The sequence below is a fragment of the Aphelocoma coerulescens genome, chromosome 8 (genome assembly GCF_041296385.1).
Source record: "Aphelocoma coerulescens isolate FSJ_1873_10779 chromosome 8, UR_Acoe_1.0, whole genome shotgun sequence".
Lineage (NCBI taxonomy): Eukaryota > Metazoa > Chordata > Aves > Passeriformes > Corvidae > Aphelocoma > Aphelocoma coerulescens.
In genome coordinates this window covers 13,764,083-13,788,502 of record NC_091022.1, presented here as the reverse complement: position 1 = coordinate 13,788,502, position 24,420 = coordinate 13,764,083, and the positions used below count along the sequence as shown (strand labels likewise).

The 24,420-nt window shown below is 36.2% G+C and overlaps 1 protein-coding gene across 1 annotated transcript in view; it reads left to right on the top strand.

Moving 5' to 3' along the window:
- Positions 1-24,420, top strand: part of LOC138114116 (uncharacterized oxidoreductase YtbE-like) — a gene marked incomplete at its 5' end in the record, with an annotated part of 45,293 nt that overhangs the window by 6,672 nt on the left and 14,201 nt on the right. The window contains 2 exons of the mRNA XM_069023251.1: positions 6,414-6,662; positions 13,183-13,284. Coding sequence (XP_068879352.1) covers positions 6,414-6,662; positions 13,183-13,284 — 351 coding nt within the window. The remainder of the gene's footprint in view (positions 1-6,413; positions 6,663-13,182; positions 13,285-24,420) is intronic.

The following is a 24,420-nucleotide window of genomic DNA, read 5'->3' as shown; positions in this document are numbered from 1 at the left end:
ATACTTTTGTTCAGTCTGTTTATTTGCTGTACATAGTACATAGCCTATTAGTTATGAAGTTAAACGTTCTATCAAGGTACGGTAAGTATTGGAAGTAATTTCAATTGAGTTAAGAAAGAGAATAGAATGAAAATAATTTAAAACTGGTTCACACCAGCAATTCTTTGTGCACTATTAACTGCTAAGATCTAGTCACAAAACATTATTCTGAGGAGAAAAGGTTTAGTGAACCCTAGAAATTGGATTTGATTTATGCCAGAAAATCTGCCTTTTCACTGCTTGAGATTTCTATGGAAGGAAGCCACAGTCTTTTACCAAATGGTTTCTAAGGTAACATCTTATAGCAGAGCATCTGAAACCAATTTGGTTGTTAATGAGAAATAGTTCTCACGGTGGTGGGAAAGTGTGGAGTGAAAGAAAGGCTTCAAGATTTGGCAGTCTGTCTGTAAAGGCATTTAAATAAATGTGTGCTGCTGCTCTGCTTATGAAATTTCTACGTGAATTGCACATTCATAATTGCCTTTCAAACGTATAGGTCTCTTTTCAGATTTTATTGATAAGTTGTGCATGATTAAAATATTTGACTTCTACAGATGAATAATTTAAATATCTGGCACTTTTCCAGTGGAAATCTGTTTACTATTGCTGAAAAAATATTTGCATTTTTGGGGTGATAGTTATTTCTGCTGCCAGAAATACATTAGTGAATTGGTGCCATATCAGAGCAATAGCATCCCACTGATGTCAGATGCCACTTGCAGACTTTCTGGAATTGCTGTGAGACACTTTCTGAGAAGTTGCTCTTGCACCTACTTTCCTAAGGTTGTGAGGAGATAAATGGTGGGTCAGTGAACAGAAATGTGTGGTCATTTTACAGTAGATGATCTGAATATCCTTTACAACCAGAGTCTCTTTGGGATGGAGGGAATAGAGTGCTTCTATCAACAATGGCTCATTGCTATTTCTTCCTTCCTCTCAGGAAGAGAAAACCGGCAATTCTGGCTTCCCTTTCCCTGGATACATAATAAACATGTAATGGCTCTCTCCTATCCTCTTTCCTTGAGGCAAGGTTGTATTCCTGCATTTTGTTTCTTGGTGCCTGTGTAGACTTGCCTGAGTAGAATTACGGAGTTTAAAATTGTGCTTGCTTACTTTTTTTCTTCTGTTATTGAATTCTGTTAGCGTGTTCTGAGTCGTACAGGGGAAAAGCAGTCCCAGAGTGACACCTTTGCACTAAGCAATGCATCATCTGTTTAGCAGACAAATAAGCAAACAAACAAAAGAATAAGAAAGAGAAGCATTACCAAAGTAAAACTTACATACTAAAAAAATTAAACCATTCATAATCCAAATAACTTTTACAGAAGCAGGAGAAACTTGCCTTAAATGACTGAGTTTTAGATAAACCTGTGTGCTGTTTTCATTCTGACCAGTTAGAGAACCATTGGTTATATAATGGGAGTGTGCTCAGTGTCTCTCTGTTATTGTTGATGGGGTCCTACCAGTTTTTCCAGAAGCCGATTGTGTCTATAGGCTTCATTCCCTCAGGAGTAGCTGCCCTGTTTTATATACACATTGGGTGCCAGTCTTGTACTCTGAATAAATTATCCAAGTTATTTTGTAAAAGTAATTGTTATTAAATTTGGATCTCTTGGCTTGAAATAGTCTCTAGTTGCCTCATGAAAATGGTACAGTGTAGGAACTTCATAGCGAGGTTGGCTTTGATTTCACCTGCTGCAGAGGAAAGCCCTACACTCCAGAAGAGAGGGGATGCTTGAATACTTTGTCCTGTGATGCTACATAGGATTTTCAGAGTAACTGACCCTCTTAAGATAAAACTGTGCCAAATAGAACTTGGGTTCTAGTGCTGTGGTGATAGAAAGTTAGTGTGACATTATCTGCTTGTCTGAGAGCAGCTGTAGGGATGGTGCTGGGGAATATAATAGAAAGAAAGGCTCCAGGAGACAAGTTCATGGAGAAGGTCTTTCTGATTGTTTACTGATTGGCTGGGACACAACAGTGATTTTATTTTTTTTTTAAATCTGAATAAAAGCATTTATTAAATCAAATTATTTAACTGTGGCTGCCAAGGGGGGAACTTGTTTTGCTCCATCCCTGGCCCAAAATTTAGTGGGTTTTCCCCTCTGAGGAATTATTCAGGTTCATGAATAATTCTGAAACTGTACTCTCTCTTTTTGGCCATTTAACTATCTGAGTCAGCTTGTCAGAGGATCATATGAATACAAAATTAGGAGGAGGATGTAAGATGGACAGCAAGTAAGGATTGTCTGTCCTTGAGCCTTTCCATAGAAGAGGCATGTGGTTTTGTGAGTGGATTAGCAGTTAACCTTGAAATGTGTTATATGTTCATTTGCATTATGTATGGCCATTTTATGTTTTATGATCACATTTGCTCATAAGGTAATTATGAAATCAAACTATATGAACACCAAAAAAAATCAATATATTCATAAGATGTTATACTGATGTAATGTTGAACTAGTAGAAATAAAACTAAGAGAATGAGGTATGTCAAGCCTGTTATGGCATACAGTACCAAATATACACAATGTGTGTGTAAAAATTGATAAAAGGATGTTTGAGCTTTTGCTTTTGAGAGTTAAGTACTTACTTGGAGATAAAAAAATCAGCAAGGAATGGGCATTTTTGCAGGTGTTTTCTTTGTCAACTCTTTTAATTTAGTACTGATGTCAGAAGATCATTAATCTCTGACATGATCTTTAATTATTCTGGCTGGGGTTTCACCAGCAGGAACTTGCCTAGTGTTATTCCACTGAATTCAAGTAGCCAAAGTTATTCATATCACTGGACGTTTTTATATATGCAAATGAATAATCATTTCACATTTCATAAAGAACATGAAGACGTTTCTCCATAAAGGGAGGGAGAAAGCAGGGAGAGAAAGCAGATCCTGGTTCTTTTTGAAAAACTGTTGGTGCTTTGGATCGCTGTAGTTCTACAGCTTCACAAGGGAGAACAGAAAGTTTAATGAGGCTGAGAGCTGAGCTGGTGCATAAATCTGGGAGGGGGGATAGCGGGTGGTTTGTTACTTGTTCTACATATTTGGTGATGTCAGGGGTGGAGATGTTGCTGATTTTCTATTTTTGAGGGATTGGGGGAGGTGTTGCTGATTGGCATGTTGGGTTTTTGTCCCCTGTAGCAACTGCATTATGAACAGGATTCTGCCTTTCTGATAATCTTTGTATCATTTTATGGGTTGTCAGAGCATTTTCTCACTCCAGTTTTGATGGCAGTGTTCTTCAGGGTACCAACAAAGTGATGAGTAACTGTGACAAAATAACAGCGTAACTAATTAAGCCTTCTTTCCATGGATTTGTGTCCTCTGACCTATCTGTATTTTCACTGCAGTATCCTTGTCCCTTACAACCCCCAGTTTTTCACAAAATCCATAGGAATGTAATTGTCTTGCACATCTTCCAATCTGTCAAATTTGGCTTAGTTCAGTCAGTGAGGTAACAGTGCTCTTTCCCTAGGAAACAAGTTAAGATACTAGCTAAAAAATAGGAAGCTTTTCCAAACGTACGTATATTTGACATAGTTTCTTGAAAGGAATTCCTATTTCTTATCAGCGAATTCTAGGGAAAAAAATGTATTAAATATTTTTAGAAACAGGAAGGGGATGGAAAGGGTGCAGGTCCATACTAGTTTTAAATACATGATTGAATTTTGTCTTTAAATATACATGTACAGTGTGAATTACGTCGCTATGAGCAAAGGGGAATCCCAAACCTGTAAGAATGTTAATGTGTTGAAATAGCATTGTTTGAATTTCTAATATAAAAAAAATTAGAAAGTTCAGTCATTTCACCTTCTTTTGTCATCCTTCTGCATCTATGACTTGTAACTTCTTTAATCATATGTGTAAACACAAGAAAACTGTGATTTCTAAAGTCTAGAAGTGTTATTTTAGTAGCATAATTAGCTTATCAACCTATTGTTCATTATTAAGTTGGCTTGCAAAGTGGTAATATTAAATAATTGCTGATTTCTTTTTAATTACTGTTTAGTGTACAAGGACTGTTGTAGTTCATTTTTAGGCATAGAAATTGAGATAATTTCCTCCAGATTGATCTTGCTGTCTTTATTTCTTGTGTAACGAGTGTGCGTGCCATCACTGAATGGGGAACAATAACAAAATTCTTCTGATTTTTCCTTCTTAACCCCTCTCTCCCTTTAACTTAAAGGGTTAAATTAAAAAAAAAAAAAAAAAAAGTTGTTTGTCCTAAATGTTCTTACTGAAATCCATTATGCATGAAAAGAGTCAGAGTCCATTTGCAAGACCTCTAAATGAACTCCATTCATTCTGTGCTTAGAAATGTCCATTCAGCCAGAAACAGACACAATAGTTACAACCTCATTTATTTTGCACCAGTACCAGCATATTAAAAGTGAAGGGTTTGTTATGAAGAAGTATAGTAATTTTTCTATGCTAGTTATATAATTCTGTAATGAAATTCCTTTTGGACTTGAATAATGTAAAATTGCATATATTTTCTTAGCCCATAATTGTAATGTAGTAGCATTGCAGTCATCTAAAATTCTTAAACATTCATGAGGATTTTGAAATAGCTATTTTGAAAACCAAGTTGACTTAGCTTAAGTTATTTTGATGTAAAACAAGTTGTAGAGACATTTATTTTTAGTTGGCTCAGAAATTAAGCCAATTAGTAATCATATTTAGTCGCTATAAAAAAACGAATTAAAGTTTTGTTTTTTAGAACATTAAAAACTTTATTTATGTTTGGAAAGTAAATTACTTATGCATGTCAAAATTATAGGAATATAGTATTATAATTTCATCACTTTAAAGTCTATGAAGATAAGTCAAGAATTCACTACTCCACATTTTGTTGGTCTCAAATATAAAGTGGAAATTGTCCTACTGTGATCAGCAGGATGACATGATCCTGATCTCTATGGATGGGAGATCAGGCCATATTATATCTTAGTGTAAATGACTTTGAGTGTTGAGCAAGACTCATTGGCTTTCCTTCTAAGACCAGGAATGAGCAAAAAAGATAAGCATTTAGGAAAACCTGGCTTGCCTTACACAAGTTCTCTGCCTTGTTGAGTGCTGTTAAAATGAATGAGAAGGTCCTGCAGCCTCCCCTGAGCATTGTTGCCCCATTGGGGTTAGGAAGCTCTGAGGAGGAGCACCTGTGCTTTCATTTGTGCCCTTTTCCTGGCAGCCTGGGTGGCCATTTGCAGGGGTAATTTCATAATGTGCAGGTAGTGCTTGAGGTACAAATAAATACCATGTTTGGAGGGAAAGAGAAGGGTAAGAACAGACACAAATTTCACTTTAAATAATTCTTTGACCTGGAATCCTTTATTCATTTTTTTAGATTTAGCAGTGGCTGAAGCCCGGTTGCTGTGGCCAGTTCAGGACTGTGCAGGGCCATTTCTGAAGTCAGCGACAGAGCCACTGTGTGCTGCCTGTTGTTTATGGCATGAGGGCCTTTAAGTACTGCTCATCAGCTTGGGAGCTGACTGGAACTGACTGAGCATTTCCTCCAACAAACTAGAAAATACTGTTTGTGGGAAGTGTGTGGAGTGAGGGTGAATGGGTGAGGGGCTCATGGCAGGAAAAACAACTAACAGGAAAGGGTAAGTAGAAACATCATCCTCCTTGCTCTCAACCAGTTCTTTATCTGAAGTCCTCCTGCTGGTTGCTTTTCCTGCTGAGTCTCCTCCTCCTTCCGTCCCCTTGACATGCAAAATACACGTCCAGTGAATCCCCACACAATGACAGTAAAAGGATTTTGTTACTGTTACTGAAACTCCCTGCATATGCCCATTCTGTAACTCCTGTGTAGGATTCCATTGTTTTGGTTACTGCTGAGTTTTACATTATGTAAATGGCACCTGCAGTATGGCCCAGCCTGGGACTGTATAATGCAATAATAACTTCAAGCTACCAAGAGTCCAACAGAATAAAGGTTTCAGGATATGCTTTTTTGCAAAGTAAATGGTTTTAGAAGTTGTTTGGGGTTTTGGTTTCTTTAAAATATTTTCACCTGCTTATGCTTCTCTATGAAAATTAAGAGACATATACTAATTTTCCATAAAGTATGTATTTTATCTTTGATGATTTTCAGCCTAACTCCTTAAATGACTTCTTTATAGCTAAATGCTGTTGATATTTGATTTTGATGGAGTTACTTCTGATCAGCACTAACTTCTCCCTGTCATGTGTTTTACAAGCCTAAACACCAGTCAGTTCCCATTCCTTTACTATTAGGAAATGAAAATTAATTAAGAAGGTTTTGTGTCAATATATCAAAAAAAGAAGAAGGAAAAATTGAAAACAATGATAAAATATGCCCCTCATAATTCACTGCTGACAATTCACTTCTGCTTTCGTTGTTTAGGTACTTCCCACCAGGGTGGCTATTCCCACCCCGCAGTGGTCCATGCCCTACAGAAATGCGGCATTCGTCACATTGACACAGCAAAAAGATACGGCTGTGAATCCCTCCTCCAAAGGGCCATCAGAGAGAGTGGTGTGAAGCGAGAGGACCTCTGGATAACTACCAAACTGTGGCACAGTGATTGTGGCTATGAAAGCACAAAAAAGGCCTGCCTGGAGTCATGTGAAAGGCTTGGTGTTGAGTATCTTGGTATGAATCTTTCCATATAGCTCATTTATTGTGCCTTCCATGGGGGTACTTGCAAAGATGAATGAGTTCTGAAAACAATTATGTAGTACAGATGGGTCACAGAAACCAAATTCTGCCTTTATTTACACATTTGCAGGTTTCTTGTTCTCTTTGTTCTCTAGGAAGTTCACATGTGTACAGTTGAGAGCACAGAGTTTTTTCTTGTTGCAAATGTTTTGTAAAGGTATTTTTTATTGTAAAATTATTTGAGGAACACCTATGTGAGTTTTATATATTTTGCTAAAAAACACCCAAAACCTATGAAATAAGGATTCATAAACTTTACAATAATATATTGGCAACAGGATGACAAAGATGCCTCATTTCTTCAGTGGTCTATTTTCTTTTTATCAAGGAATGGGAGTCCTTTCTAAAACTTACTTTGTAGGTCTTTTAACTTTTTAAAATTCTGAATACTGCCTTTGGTTTGGTCTGTCTGATGGAATATGCTTTGGGGAAAATTTTAGAAGTATCTACAAGACTTTAGAAAACTTAAAATTAAAGCTTAACTAACACTGCACTTGTAAATTTACCCTGATCATAAACTCCTTGTAGTCAAAGATGTAATATTGCTACTACCTTATTACACAGGCAGAGTTGCAGTAATGATGCCAATTGATTCTTGCAATAGGTCATAGGAGAGGAGGTACCTGAAAATAAACATATTTGCTTATTTTAGCAATAAACAAACTTCAATGAGGAAGTGAATTTTGCTGAATTAATAATGTATAATATTAATGGCAGCTGCGTGCTGTATTCACTAGCTTTTCTTTTGGCTGACTACTTTACAAGGTGAACAAGGAAAAACTTGTATTTGTTAGACAGAGATACTTGTATGCACACCTTTGGCTCCATTCTTTCTGGAAATGTATTCCTTAACTTCTTCCACAGGTACAGAATAATGCAAAATTAATTAAAATTCCTTCCTGTTTGTCCTGTGCAAATGCAGGTCACTGCAATGAAACTTTCATAAATAAAGTTTCAAGCCCTGACTTTCTCCTTTAAACTGAGAAATAGCATTATTCCTCCTCTCTGTTTTCTGCTTGTTATATTTTGTGTTTGCTTTCTTTTTTCTTCTGCTTGCTCTGGCACTGGTGCTGAATGTTGATGAGAGGAAAACTTGATTCACTTCCAAGAAGTCATTTGCACTGATTCCTTCTAGTACTGTAAGTTGTTCTTATTTTCTCAGGTAGTAGATTGGAGTAGATGCTCACAAAAATACTGAGTTTGTATATTGTTGCTAAGCAGAAATGCCTGAAAGAAGAAAAAATATCTGAGAGCAAGAAATGTACTAATGCTGTCACCATAGGAGTGAATCCTTGGAATGGCATAAACAGAACTTGTTTGTCAGATGTGTTTAGAGCTGAGTCTGCTTGTGCACATATTATTAAGACCAATTAAGGAATGTTACAGCTGCCTGCACAATTTGTGTCCATACTACATTTTTCCTTTTTTAAAAAATATTTTTGTTTTGGTTTTTTTTTAATACACTCACTCATATTCCCTTCTTCTTCACCTTTCTTCCACTGATGTGGAGATGTCTGAAAAATTTATATCGCTGTTCCTGGACCACTTAGTCTGCCATAGTGACCTAAATCAATGCTGATCAGAATAAATCAGAATTTCCTGATTTCATTCTATGGTATTAACCAAGTATGTAGGGGTTCACATCTTTTGTAAAGATACATAGTTCATAAAGAAAACTGAAAGACCCTAAATAATACATCTGTGATGTTATATCTTTCTGTTGGAGGGAAAGTTAGTAATTTAGAAGAGTACAGAAAGAAAAAGCTGCAGGAGCCCTGGCAGCTAAATGTGCAGCTAAGCTTTTTATTCATGTTCATTTTCTTGAAGGTCTTTATGGATTACTGAGTCCATCCATAAAGACTGAATTAGAAACCTGGGAAATAATCTAACAGGAATTAATAAATCTGTGCATTATCAATATATAGAATGCCAGCTGTTGAAACAGATGAGCTGTTGAAAGCAGTCACAGCTTTTTAAGAGAAAAATGCTCCATGTAAAATACTTATTATGAAGCCTTTTCAATAAACACTTCTCAGACAAATGGTACTAGGAGAGCAGTGTTGCAGGATTTTTATTTGAGCTGGTAGATTATATATCCATGACATGATGGAAATTTGTATTATTTGTGGGCAGTGGTTGTAACAGACACTGTGCTCCTTCCATTTTCTAAATGTGATCCTCAACTAGCAGTCACAGTAAACCAATATGAAATGGCAGCAGATATTACAGGTTTGGCAGTAGCAGAATACATTCCTTAGGATTTAGATCCAGCCTCTAAAGTAACTTCTTGAATGCTGATTTGTGGGTTACCGAATTCATAAACAATTTTATTTTCCTTTTGACTGTTCTGAGTTTGTCCCATTCAGGCAAATCTGGCCTATGACAAATCCCCAACTGGAGCTGGAGAAATGCACTATCAGCATCTTCACTGTAATAGATGAGGCACATGAAATGAGTGTGTTATCGTAATCCAGATTCTGTATTGCTTCAAAACACTTTGTAGGTTGTTTCACATTGATCCTTGTTCACTGGAAGGAAACACAAAACAAAAAGGATTGAGTGAGAAAGAAAAATACATCATATCAATATTAAGTGCAGTGGCTACTGAGAAAAGCAAGGAAATATGATCACTGCATTAAGACAGCTGGGAAACATTACAAAATATACTTTTGCTTTTAGGCTTGCTATAAGGCAGGGCTTGTTTTTCATACAACTAGGTTGGTTTTAGTCAATTTTGACTTTTTAAAAAATACTGTATTAGGGATTTGAATAGAATTGCAAACTTTTATTTCCACAACATCATGTTGGCTTTTAAATGCGTAAAATGGCCCTGTACTTTCCAGTTAAGAGGAAGTGTGTTCATTGTAGGTGCTGCAGCCACTAAGAAGCAATAAGCCATTCTATTTTAAATGTCTGTGTGAAAGCAACTCAAGTGTTAGTTTTAGTTTTCCTGCACCACTGTGCATTGATATTTAATGACCTTTAGGCCTTCGCTTATTGCTGCACCGTCACAGCCTGACTGTCTGCAGAGGATGTTTGAAAGAGCTGTTAAATACAAAACCAGATTGTGAACGTTTGGACGTCTTTTCTTCTTCCTCAACTGCATCCTGATACTGTGATTCAAGGTGGCTTTTTTGATTCAAGTTTATTTTTAAAAAGCACATGGCTGGAAGGCATCTCAAGATACTGCTTAATCTTTCCCATGCTACAAGGCACAACCTTGTTCTCAACAAAAATGTAGTCTGTTCTTAAAAAACCCCAGTGATAAAGTTATATATTTCTTGATTACTAGAACTTTAAGCTATTTGAATCAATGATTTAAAGCTAATTTCTTGCCTCCAGATGGAATTTAAGAGTGTTTGTGTTCTCACAAACACAGTACCCCAGGAGGGAAAATAGTTTAAGCAAAAGAAAATGTGTGTGGGTGTAGGGTGTGAATGTGTGTACAAATAAAAATGAAATCATAGACCTTGGTTTGTGAGGTGCTTGTTGTTTTTACTGGCCTGCAGGTATGAGGGAAAGTTTTCTAACAGATGCAGTAGAAGTAAGATCCTACCTGTGCTGGGGTGCTTTACACATGACTGGCAGGAGGACTATTCTACTCTTTATGAGATAAGGCACCTTTGCTCCACATCTTTCATGAATACTTCTTGCAGTCAGGAAGACTGTACTTGCTGATCTAGTAGATTGCTTTCTAGCCCTATATGCCAATATTTCTAAATGTGAAGTAATTTTTATTTAAATGGAAAAGCCTAAATTGAAATAACCGTAATAGGATGATATAGACATGGTGTACCTAGTAACAAAACCTTTCTAAAATAAAGGACCAGCAGCTAGTCTTGTTTGCATCAGAGGCCTCAGACACTAATACAGAGATGGGAGATGTGTTGCATTTTTCTAGATGTCCAAGGCCAGAGATCATTCAGTTATCGAATCTCTTAAAAGTCTTTCTTTGGAGAATGTTTAAGTTTCCTGAGCAGAGTACAATGTATCTGGGTATGTGGAAATCCATGATGTAGCTATTTCTGTGAGCATTTGCAAACTGTGGTGTCTCACTGAATAGTCAGGCTTTTGGAGAAGTAACTGGTAGTGAAATTCTGCTGAAGTTTGATTATTTTTGCTAAATGACATTTTTCTGCATAGTTAAGCAGTTCTTATTAGTCTGGTTTGGAGAACATAGCAAGCAGCAACTAAAAAAATAAAATTCTTCCATTTTTCTGTGAGGTAGGCCAGATACCAGATACTTTCACTTATATATGACACTTGCTTTATACAAGCAAAAAAGTTTAAATACAAACATGGCAGTCTCCATGCAGTAAGTAGGTCCTGTAGCATATGTAATTTCGGATCAAAATGAATACTTGATGTTAGCAATTCCTAATGCTAATCCTTAGGTTGATGTCTAATATGAATTAGTGGAAATTTTATTGGCAACAGTATTTCAGTAGTCCTGAGTTTTGAACATAACCTCACAGAACGTTTTAATCAATATCCCAATACTAGTTTTCAGTTAAGTATCACAGAATTGGTATTTATTCTAATGCCATGTATTGGTATATATTTTTAAGAAATACAACTTTGTTTCTCAGAGAAATTAGTGAAGAAGTAATTATTCATAGAGTGGTGATGAATAAGAATGCATGTGGAATTGGATGTGGACTTTATGGATAAAAGGCCAAAGAACAAGCAACATTCTCCTTATATGTGATACAAAACCAGATGCTGCAGATGATTATATATAAGTGATTATTTGCTTGTCAGAGCTATTGTATTTAAAAGCCTAAAAGTTTAAAGTTGTATTTAAACGGGTTATTGATATCAGAAAGTGCAAATGTAGCTTGTGATTTTTGTGACACATACAAAATGTTTGCCTTGCTATATCTCTAATGTATTTTACTATACAGAATTCTGTACTGTTCTAATTAGATTCTTAAGGTAAGTAAAGCACTTTTAGTGTGCTGCAATGATGTACCAAAATTGAAGCTGGTGTATTATAGTGAATTTCATGTTACATTTTCATCATAAATCAAGGTTGAATTTGTATTTTTAGAGGGAGAAAGCTAATATACCAACCCCCTGATACAATAATCATTTGTGCAGTCATTAAATTGTGAATAAAAGGAATTTTTTTCCTTTTTTTTTCTCCATTTTTTCATTATTCACAATGCAGAGGATCTGTATCTTCACAAAGAAGTGTTGTAAATGAATGGTGTGGTGTAGTCAAAGAGCAAAAACCTCTTCTTGCAAACAAGTTGGGTTTTTTTCTTAACTCTATCTGAACTGCCAGAAAAGGAATATTATAAAGCACAAAGAAAATGGCACACATCTCAGTCATCTATTTACTTTCTTTTCCTGTTTTTCATCAGACTAATATATGCAGCAAAGGCCAAAACCTGTTTGACTGGGATACCTGCAGTTACCTGTTTAATCTGCAGTTAGAATTTGAATAGAAATGTAATTGTCTTCCAAGTATCTCTAAATTTCTGCTTCAGAATGTCTAGCAGTGTCTACAAACTTACAACGGAGTTAGAGATCCTGTCATTTTAAAAATTTATCTGATTTGGAACTCTTGAGTCCAGTACATGTACATTTCTTAATTTATGTTGGAAGTGCTTCCTTTTTCAATCGATGGATAGTCTTTCCTTGCAGGGAGACAGCACACAAAGAGCCTCCTCACGAGGGGCAGTGGAGGGGCAGCACTGGTACCTTCTCTCTGGTGACCAGTGACCTGAGCAATGGCATGGAGTTGTGGTAGGGAAGGTTTAGGTTGGATATTAAGAAACGATTCTATGGGAATTTCACCAGTGGTAAGTCTTAATTGTGTTTGAAATCATGCTAATCGTGCCAAAAAAATGTAATAAAGCATAATTTTCTCACCTTAAAATATTGTTTTAAAAATTTCTTTAAAAAAATCACAAAGGCTGCCACAAAACTTAAGACAAAAAATCTGCATATAGACTGTGCTGTGGTTTCCAACAGAAATTCATAAGTGAAAGTATTCTTTAGAAAGGAAAAAGACAGACCCACTGCTGAGGTTGTATAAAATATCTGCAGAACTGTCAAATGTATTTATCTTCTGTGAAATGGAAGACTTGCAGCACTTAATAAGTAGTAGTCCACTCATAATTCCAGTGACCAAAATCCTTTTGATTTAAATGGGGCTTGTTATTTGTGGAAAGTTTATTAAGTGCATATGTAACCATGAAATTCTGATTACAGTGACCTAAACATGTGGAACATGTGCACGTTCTGCTACCCTCAGTTGTTAATGTGATGTTATAGAATTCATTTTTACAGCTGGATATATACAGTAATGATCACTGGACAGTAATTGGAACTATTATGGTGCTAATGTGTTAGGGGCCATTGTGGAGGTCAAATGCTGTCTCATGTGCTTTGATATATTTATTTTTTGGACACTTTAATAAGCAGTCTGGTTCTGTTTCTGTTTTAGATCTTTATTTGATACACTGGCCTGATGCACAAGTTCCAGGTAAAAGCAATCGAGAGGTCCGAGCTGAAACCTGGAGAGCGATGGAAGAGCTCTATGAGAAAGGTGATAAATAACAAAACCTACCTTAGAAGAAGGAATTATATATAGTGTGCTTTGGGATTGGGAAACTCATAGTGAGAGATGTTTAAAAACTTAATTTGAACTGGATGCTCATATTTCAATGGAGTTTGGGTGTGTAAGTTATGAAAATCTCTTTGAAAATTGCAGCATTAGCAATTTGGTGCTGCTTGTAAATAATACATTGTCAAATTCTGTCCATGAGATTAATAATGGTGTGCGTGCTTCTTGAAGAAATCTACTGACTTCTTGAAATCTCTATGCCACTATAGAACACCACTGAACACTATAGAACATCTTGTAGTAACCTCCTCTTTTTTAAGTATAAATCATGCCAAATTTTATCTCCTTTAGATATTTTTTAATAATTGTATATGCCATTTTCCAATTTATCATACATTGTGGTGTTTTATAACTGCATTTGTGTTTTAAAAGTTAACAAAATAAAATGGCTAAATGAGGAACGAATACTCAACTGCAGATTCTTTGGTGCTAAATTTTGGGAAGAATTGTCAAAGAACAGAGCTACTCTCTCAAGTTTGGATAACTCACTTTGATTTTCAGTGCACAGCAAACTTCAGTTTATGCTCATAGCAATAGGAGGAGTAGACTGTAGATTGAGTAGGATGATTTTGCTCCTGAAGTATGCAGAATTATTAGAAATGGTGTGAGAGAAGATCCTGTCGTGCCATTCTTGGGCCATATGGACCACCCTGTTCATAGCTTCAGAGAAGTTCCACAAGTGGGGAGAAGACTTCTTGGATAAAATAGCCTATCCACTAACCCAGAGTTACTGAAATAGTGATTGTAGCAGGAGAGTTGTACAAAGGCAGTTACAGGCTGTGTTTCACTAGCAGCTTTATCAGAGCCATACACCTCTTACACTTCAACCCTTCATTTATTTTTGCTCTGGCTCTGCAAAAACAGAAGCAAATTATCTTTGATACATCTTTTGTTCTTTCTTTTTATACTGAGCATAAGAGAAGATGCTAAAAGTGTTTTCTGCCATGTAAGACATTACAACATTCAGTTTTTAAAGAAAAGCTTAACTGACCTAGTATTTCAAAGCATGAATGGCTCTTGCATCCAAAGATGGGTTAGTCCACAAGGCATTTCATCTTTCCACTGTGAAGTTTTTTTTCTGATGCGTATTTAAGTTACTGCATGCCCTTTGTGCCTAGATATGCCATCCTAATTTGCTGCAAACAGGTTGTATTTTTCACATTCTATTATTATTCCTATCCTATCCCATTTATTCTGCTTCTGCATGCATCTTTGTGATCTTTCCTGTCTTATGCAACTTCTTATTTCTCTACATCTTATTAATGGAAAAAACTATGAGCTATTGAGTGGTCTTTTAATAAGTCACTGGAAATACTATTGCTGTTCTCACAAACAGAGAAAAGTTGCCTTTGATTTTTGTCCCTATGTATGATACCTCTTTACAGACATCCCATGCTGTATTTATTTTTCCTGTGGTTGCATTTCTTCAACCTTTTTTTTCAATTTGCGTGTTGCTACTGTCAGTCATTTTCTGAATTTAAGCATTCTGTAGACTCATGATTCATTTAGCTGAGGGTAAGTTTTCCAGCTCTGGTTGTCAAAATTACCTCAGATCAGTTACAGAGGAAGGAAAATTTAATAGTCTGGTTGAGTCAAGTGCCTTAGAGCCTTAACTTCCACACTTTTGCTTTAGTGGATACAGACTCTGGATGTCCTGACCATAACTATGTGTTCCTGAAATGACACGCAGATGTTAACCACTCTGGAGTTGGAAATGCAATGATTCCTGAGCAAAATCTTAAATAATTTGTTTGCATGGTTAACCACTAGATTTTCCACTGAAGATTAAACACTTGCTGCATATCTTTGTGACTTACTATGTGTTATGTGAGCAACATGTTTGCCTTGGTTTGAATTGAACATAGAATTTGGTCAAAATCCTTACTTGAGGAAAAAAATAAAATCTTCATTTATTAGAGGAAGAAATTTTAAGTCCTATGAACAAGTGAGTTCTTTGTCTACTCTGAACTTGACATTAGTTCAGGTAGTCATTGGTTCCTGTTTGGAATTCTGTTAACTTTTTTTTTTTTGGAAATGTTTATTCTGGAAAAAGAAATTAGAAACTAAATGTTTCACATTCAAGGACTGACGTTTTAAACAAATAATTTGCTTCTGCAGTCAATTCACAAAGTAATATTGAAATTATTCATCTTGGTAGTGGGTCTAGTAGCTAGCTGTGTCCATCCTGAAGAGTATCTGGAAGTGCAGAGACAATAACCACTGTCCTCTGTAGAAACACAAATTGGTTTGTGTTGTGGAACTATCTGCAAGAGTTGTGTGAGGTGGTTAAAAGATGTAAGTATTGACAAAGTCTTTGATCTGGCTGAAGTTACCAAGAATTTCTTTAATCACTTCTCTGTATTCTCAGATATTTTGAATACACATATTTGTAAATCTCATTCCTCAGTTTAAATCCAGGTTAATATTTATTCTGCAAAATTCCATCTACCTGGGGCAAGAAACATTATTTTAAAATAATGTAAATTATTCATAATCTATTATTATTATCAATTACACTAGAAGGAGAGTAAATAAACTGTTAGTACTCAAGACTGTAAAAATTTATAATGGAGGTTTTTTTTAAAGATTATATTAACTTTTAGATTGGTCACATTGGTCAAAAGTTGACACAAGCAAAATACCAACTCCATCTATATTCATAGCTCTGAGAGAATTTTTTTAAGTCATGTCTACCAAGATTCATTCAGGTTCATCTGAGAGCCCACACGGAGCTGCTGGGACACAGGGCTGCAGTAACAAAGGACTTGCAGGGCTCTGGCCTCAAGTGTCTTCCCACCCAGCTAACTGAGGAGAGACAGAGGTTCTGGGTCTCTGCCCATTCCAGGTCAATCTGCACTAATTTATAAGACCCTTTCCCCAAGCAATAGAAACTTTGTGGAACAAGTTTTAAAAAATCTGAATATTTGTCAGAATTATTAAAATAAATATTTTAGGAAGCAGAAAACTTGCATAAATAGTTAAAAATCATACTCTAGAGTCTGACTTTCATAAACTCCCAAGTACCTCTGGCTGTAGAGGGTTTATTGTTCAGGTTTATTGCTATTTGAATGCAGCAGGTGCCAATGAACTTGGTGTGGAATTGGTAGATGTGCATTCATTGAGATGTGTGGGCATCCTTAAGTTCACTGTTTCTTAAGCCATAGCTGCTTAGTAGTGCTTCTTATATATACTCCTAATGAAGGTTTGGAGTTGAGCTGTAACATCAGAGTATGATCATAAATAGAAAATAGTAGTTTCAAGTGACAAGAGAGATCCTTTGCTATCACTGAAAAATCCCTGCTCTGGCTTACCACTACTCTTGTATTTCATCAAAAGGAATTTGAGGTTAGCGTTTTGTGAAAGACTCTTTTGTCCTGATATGATGTGAACTGGAAACATGAACTATTTAAAATGAGAATCTAAATAGTGTTTGTTGGGCATCTGGTTACCCTCTCCAGTTGATTGCTCACCATACTGAAGTTTTGGGCTGCACTACTTGGATCCAACAGGCTTTGGAAACTAAATGGAATCTGGTTACTGCCCCAAGGCTGGAGTCTCAGGAACACTTGAAAGAAAGCTTCATGTTTTAGCACTCTCCCTTGTGCTTGAGTACACTGTTCAATTGCCTAAGGCAAGAGCAGCTATCTCAAGATCGCACTTCAGGTTAAAAACAATTTCCCAGAATCCTAAGGGATATCATGACAGATATGAGACCATGCCCAAAAACACTCCTAGGCATTCTAAAGCCATTGTTGTCTTTTACTGTAACAATATGACATGCTACATTAATTATCTGTGTTAAAATAACACACCCTGGAAGTTTTACCTTCTTCAGGTGTTTTAATACATCTGAATTGCATCTGGAACATGGTCCTGTGTCTTTCTGGTTTGCCCTTGAGCTAGACGGTCTTTGGCTAAACATATTCATCTTTTGTCCTGGCTAAACCCTTCAGTAGGTTCCTTAGAGTCCATTAAATGTTCTACCAGCATCTTTCCCTCTTTAACATGAAATTTGTATATTTATGCCCACTATCTTCTCTTTGCTACAAAGGTAAGATTATCCTTTTTTTTTTTTTTTTTTTTGTAGTATTCCTATTGTATAGACAGAGCCAAGTCATTAAATTTGCTGGTTTCCATTAATATATTTTCAGGGAAAAGTGTGATACAGTTCTGGTCAGCAAAGGTAGATAGATATTTACCGTGGTATCCAAACCTATAGGAGTTGTATCATTCCATACCATGAACCAAAATGACAAATATTATGAACATTTCCCCAAATCATACAGAAAGTATTAGAATGCTTATTTGCCATACTGATGAATTACAACACTGCTTTATTCATGAGACATTCATGTGCTGGTTAAGAAAGAATTCAGTGCAGACATTTCTGTTTTGTCCTACAGTCTGCTGTCTTCCATATGTCTTCATACCCTGGAATTTGCATGCATTTAGGTCTGACCTTGCTTCCAGAGGGAATTGTGCCAACTCTTAGAGTAGCTCAGGGATCAGAATTCTGCACCTGGTCTTGGTATTCAGCTCCAGTGATAAGAAGATTTTTTTAATGAACAACCTCCTGAGGAGCTTCTACTGATCAGCCATTGCAACTTCTTTATGTTGAGAATTAGGAACAAGTGAATGGGAAAGGAGAATTATTATTTTCTTCACTGGTTTTAGAAAATTTTAGTAGTTACCTGAAAGTATAAGGTAAAGGATTTGGAATGGAATTTAGCATAGTGTTTACCTGCACTAAAAACTGCCATTAAAAAATCCTGTGTGCCTTGTGACAGACCAAACTGATAGCTTTCTATTCATAGCAGAAAATATCTTGTTGCTAAACTGATTTCTACTACCTGAGGACAACATAGTTTTAAGAATTAGTTTCTTTAAATGCTGTTAAATGCTTTTTAAAATTATTGTTATCTTCTCTGACTCGTTAATCTACTCCAGTTTGATTGGAGCTGTTTCACAGGAGCCAGATGACTCAGGTCACAGCCAGAATAAAGAAGATTCTATCTGTACTGCAGTGCTGAGAGGTAGAGAATTGCAGACATATATCTTTGTTCAATAGCCTGTATTTGTGTTTTCCTTTAAAGAGTTATGGGATAAACAGTGCTGAGGGAAAAGAGAGCAAAAAAATTCTAAAACTTGGTCAGTGAGACATTTGTGCATAGTAACTGGTTATTTCTGTTTTAACAGCTGAAATCAACTAGAATTCTTGTAATATCAAGGCTATGGTTTGAATTTTTGTGGTCTCAAAATTGTCCTTTTGTGGAATTATCTTCCCCAGTACCTCAGAACAGAGGCCAGGCTGCCTACAGAATCCATTCCAAGATACATACATTGAGTCATATATTCCCTTGACAGCTGCAACATTCCTGTATAGACATTTGTTGGCTGGCAGATGAAGGCAGGATGGCAAACTGCTCTGATATGGGGAATAGTCACTATATGTGCTCACTGGTAATTGGGCTATTCCTAGCAGAGTGAGCCTTTCCATAAGCACTGTCTTTCATGACCTTGATTTTGGCACTGTGGCTAGCCCATCATCTCAGCAAGCTTTCATATACACATGCACATGATTAACTTGTCCCTCTGTCTAAAAATGCTGGGAAGAATGAGGGCTTCTAGCCAGGGCTTTTGCCTGAAGTTAGCAAGAGTAGTACTGTGGTGGTTGTTGAGGGTTCACATCCCACTTGAACTCACTGCCATTTTACTAAAATTGTTTGCTTATCTTTTTAATGTTTAGCAGTGCAGCTCATGCTGACATGAAATATTCTTACTTGCATCAGAAATTCCTTGATGTGTCTTAACACATGTTTTTGTTATGATTATGTGTGTGATTTGAAGAGAGCCTCAGAAAGTTACAGAAATTGTTTAGCCCAGTAATTAAAGCCATGTAACTTTGTTCTTGGAAAAAAAAGTTAGTTTTTTTAATTCCAAGTGAAAGAAGATATCTAATCAACTTTAATAATATTCTTACCATCTTCATTGTTGGGCATAGACCAGTTCAGTCATCGTATTTTCTTCCTCCATTTTCTATCTGTTCTTAAAAGTGGGCAGGAAAAGGGTTCAGTGAACCAAATACAGTTCTTGTGCAGGTGGCACAAATTTCTACCACATCCTCTGCTAGGTGACATATTTTAAGTTTATATGTAAATTGTCAAATGATGAACACCTGACAATTCAAACTGTTGTGTTACAGCTCCACAAAATGTTTGTCTTGAGTGTGTTTATGGTGGTAGAAGTCATATGTGAATGCTGTGTTCATAAGTTGCACTAAAGTTTTAATAAGCAAAAGCAAGTAACTTATTTGCCTAGAAACGTTTTTTTTTTCACATTGTTGATAATATTCTGTCAGCATAGATGAGGATATCCTTGTGGGTTTGTTATTATGAGAAACACAGTTTAGAGATGTGTTTTCATGAGTTGGAAGTGGTTGGAGGTTGGTGAAGATTTTGGTTGCACCACACCCTCTTCATCAGATAAGAGAGCAATAAAGACATATGTAAAAAAGAATGCAACACTTATTTATGTTAAAGATCATAAAGAAATTTAATATTTTTAGTATCTTATTTAAAAATAAGAAATTGCCATAGAAGAAGTCCTTTTGGTGTAGATGTAAAAGTGAGAATGAATCTAAACTTGCATTAACATCTATGCTCATTTGTTTTGCTAATTTTTCTTTCTTAATGTTAAGGACTTCATGGGTAATTCCAAGTGTAAGTCCTCAGAGGACTTTGTTTCATGACTTATTGCAGTGAATGGTTTGTGCCTTTTCTGCTAGCAAGTGAATCCTTTTTGTCAAAACTGTAAATAAGCAAGCTAAGCAAAAAGATTTAAAGCAAATGTACAGAGTTGTGTACCCATACAGATGTACCAAGAGGTCCCAGTGTGAATGCAAGAATTCTTGTGAAGAAGGCAATGTCAAAATATCTTTCAAAGGAAAGCCCTTGTCCAAAATAACTTTTTGTCTCAATAAATGATTTGTGGAAAAGGCATACTTTATCTGTTTTGCATATGTTGAAGTAAAGCCTTAGATTCTTAACTATTTTAAATCAGTATTCATTTATTAACATTAGTTAGGTTGCTGTTATTCATACCATTAGGAAGGAATAATTATCTTCTCTGATATGGAAGCCCAAAAAGTACCCCAGTTTATGAAACTGTGCCATCATAGTTACAGGGGGAACAAACTATTTAGAATCTTACTTACGTGCTCTCTGTAATACCTCCAAAGTGCTACTTTTGGGGGTACATATTCTATTAGCCTCTAGGCACATAGCTGAGTTGCTGATAATTTTGATCACATTTTCACATCACAGTGTGTGGTGGCATTATTGAATTAAGGTATAGTGCAATTGATTTTGTACCATGTAGTGGATTGGGTTTTTTTAATCTGGTCTCATTTGTATTGTCAACTGTAAGAATAAAAATATGTCAACATAACTAAGATAGCATTGCACTGAAATAGTCAGAATGAGCAGCCAGGGTCAGAGACAATGTGCATTAAGCCAGTACTATGCTGCACAATGCTGGTTAGGTTGCCATATAACAGTTGTGGAAACTGGCTGCTTGTAAAGAGTTTTCAGTCAGAAAGTTAACAATCTGACTTCTATTCATTCCTGCTCTCTGTTGTCCTCACGGTTTATCATGGTTCACAGGTGATGTGTAGCAGGAATAATGGTCACAGAATTGCAGACAAGCACCTGTATTGTGGCAGTGAATAGACTAAAAAGAAATCCTTTGGAGGATGAAGTACAATTTGTGTATTTTCAGTTTTGCCACAGTCTTCCTGTGTATCTCAGAGGGGGCACTTAGCCTTCTGGCGTCTGTGTATTTTAGCCTGTGGTATGGGAACAAGTGTTACTTCACAGATCTAGAAGTTAATTCCCCATTGATTCTGTCTAAGAGTAGTCTGCTTTATTTATCAAGGCTTTGGCTTTCAGTCTGCATGTGGGGCACTCTCAGCCTACAGCTTTGATTTAGCAAGATATGCTGAAATCAAATCTTGTACGGTTTCTCTGAGTAATGTGATTTACACCCAGTGTGCGTAGCAGAGAGAATATGGACCTTTCCAACCTGTGCAACCTTCGTTAATAAAGATACAGTGACTGCAGTTGACCTCTTGTGAAAAGTAGATCCATTTGTGTTTTTATTCTGTGGCCTGAATAGGAGATACAACAGAATGGGCACTGTTCACTGGACGTGGGAATTCTCCCTTGCTCTGACTCATGTAGAGCAGCAGGGAGGGGGAGGAAAATGGGCCCCACAAACCCGGTACCCAGTTTTGTAATTTAAAAAATCTTTTTGATCTGAACTTTGTCCATTTAATATTCCAGAGAGTATTTAGAAGTTTGATAAAAGTCCGTAGTAGTGCTAGAGAAAGATAAGGCTCGCTATTGTACTAAAACAGTGTTGTGGTGCCAAGACAGTATATTTATGCTTTTCTGTTGCAAGACTAACAGTGCCCATCAAACTTTGCATAATTTAGTATTATACAGAGTAAAGATAAAAATACCCAGTCGTTCTCTAAGTTGCAATAAAAAATGCTTTAAGCTTAATACTCAACTATATTGCAAACCAGTCCATTAGCATGATGTAGTGCTTCACAGTAGCTGGGAGAAATACAGTGTGGTGAAATTACCAATGTGGTGGGGGCCAAGATTTTTTTGTGTAGAAAAGATCCTTACTTTTTTCCCCATTATAATCAACTGTTATTTTGCCCATATGTTTTCTGATGTGTGTTGCAGAGTTTCATGATAGGCTTTCAAAGCTGGATGAAATTTTCTGTTCCAGCATTGTGGTCAGTCAGTTTTTTGCATGCATAAAAGAAGCAGTGTTCCTAAGTTTTTCTTTGAGCCTGCGAAGTCAGAGTCGTAAGGAATAGAACAAAGCCTCAGAAGATAGAACAGGAGCCTTTGGGAGCTGATGGGGAATTGCAAACTGTTTGTTGCACCTGGCACTTTCTCAAAATCTGCTTCGTAGGGGCCAGACCAATCATTTCCTGAAGCAGATGAGGAGGATGCTTTCTCTCCCTGAGTCAAAGCTCTGTGAGTTTGTAAATAAGACAGTAAAAATGTATATTTTAAGGGTACTTTCTAGAGGGATTATAGCTAATATATTGCAAGCTCTTATCTCAGGAAACCTGAACTTCAGGACTTGTTAAAATGGTTAAGTTAAAAAGAAGTATAGACTTTAAAACCACCTGCAGTCACAACAGCTCTAACAACATGTATGGTGCCTGAATGGTCTGAAATGAGATTTTTAAGCATTCTAAACAGGTATTAAATTGAAACAAAACGCCCCCCCCCCCCCCCACCAAAAAAAAAAAAACAACAAACAAACCCAAAACAAGCCTGCCCCCATTTTCAAGAGCATTCTGGTGTTTTTAAGATCCATGGCAGGAGCTCTGGGGAACTTACCCCTCTGTTGGTGCTCCATGAGAGATGAAATATAAGGAAATGTGCCCCCTGCATCTCCCAGGTTATTTCAAGGCAATGAGTCAGGGCCATTTTACACAAGGTACTCAATATGCAGGTTTTTTATTTCTACTGTTGATATGATTTCATGGATCTTGTTTGATAGACATAGTCACAAATGTCAATCTGTCAGATAAGGCCCAGGAGCTAACCAGACCTTCTGTTTCATATCCATGTTTTCGTAAATCTTCATCCTTAGGAATTAATCCAGAAGATGTAAATGTGGAAATAATTCTGTATAAGTTTCTTCTTAAAGGCAGTCTTTCTGAGATTTGGACAATGCAGAGCAACTGTGTTAATCTTCCATCAGGCAAATGGAAGCAATTCTCTAGAGTAGAGTCCACTGATTGATTGTTCAAATTCAGGCTCTATTTTTCAGGAAATTCTAGTGTTTTGAATTCATGTTTCCACCATGCATTGGAATAAGATTTTTTTAATGCAGTTAGACTGTGCAATTGTTTTAATACTTTTTGTATTTTACATGGTAATTTAATGCAAAAGTCAAAATGCTTTAACTGTCATGTATTAACCTGTAACTAACACCAAAGCAATGGAGTTGAAATGAAGGGTTCTAACTTTACCCAAACTAAGTATGTGTATTTAATGAAAGTGAAATGTTTCAATTGTATTCCCTTAAAGAAAAGTTCTTTAAAAAAAATTTCCCTTAAGAAAATACTGGTTCTGCAAAAGCATTGAAATTCTAATTATTTCTCTGTTTCCTGGGAAAATGTTTACTTTCTTTGCAGCTTTGAACTAAGCTTTCTCTGTGGGACATCACTCTAAACACACGAATGCTGTCATACTGATTTTAGTAGGAATGGCTCAGATGACTTTTAATGCAAAACATAGCTGACCTGAAATTTCTTGATGGGAAATCTAACACCATGGAACAGACTTCAAAGTCTCCTATGAGAAATACCTTAGAAGCAAAACATCTTAGAGCATACTGTAGGGGGAAAAAATGGAAGCTTTTTGTGGAAATGAACTATTTCTTGTCTGTGACTGAATTTTGTTTTATTTCAACCTGAAATGAAAGCTTTATTCTTCAAGGGCAATAATGGCATGTTTTTTGTAACTCCTTAGCTTTCAACAATAGTGTATAATATTTTGGTTCACCATTGTGCTAAAACTGTGTTTTTCTGACTGCTGTGGCATAATGATTTATTAGTGTTGACACTCCAGGGTTGTTTGTCAAAAGCTCAGCTTTTGCTCCTTCTGGCAGATTACATACAAATTATGTAAATCACTATAGTGCAGGTTTTAACCTAATTATGTTATACATCTTGAACATTGATAATTTCTGTAAGGGAAAGACGTCTGACATTTTTGATGTTAATATATTTTCATTCTTTTGGTATTCCACGAAAGAAGCCACATTAAAAAGTGACTCTCTGTGTGCAGGTTTTGCTGCAGTGCAGCTTATGCTTTAGCTTATGCTGCTGAAATATGTGAAAGCTGACTTTATTTTTTTTAGGACTTTAACAATCTGTTTAAAAGAATTAGAAGTAAACTAACTTCACTTACAGAATTTCATAGAGGACTAGAAAAATGTAATTTCTTTCCTTGTATATAGATACGC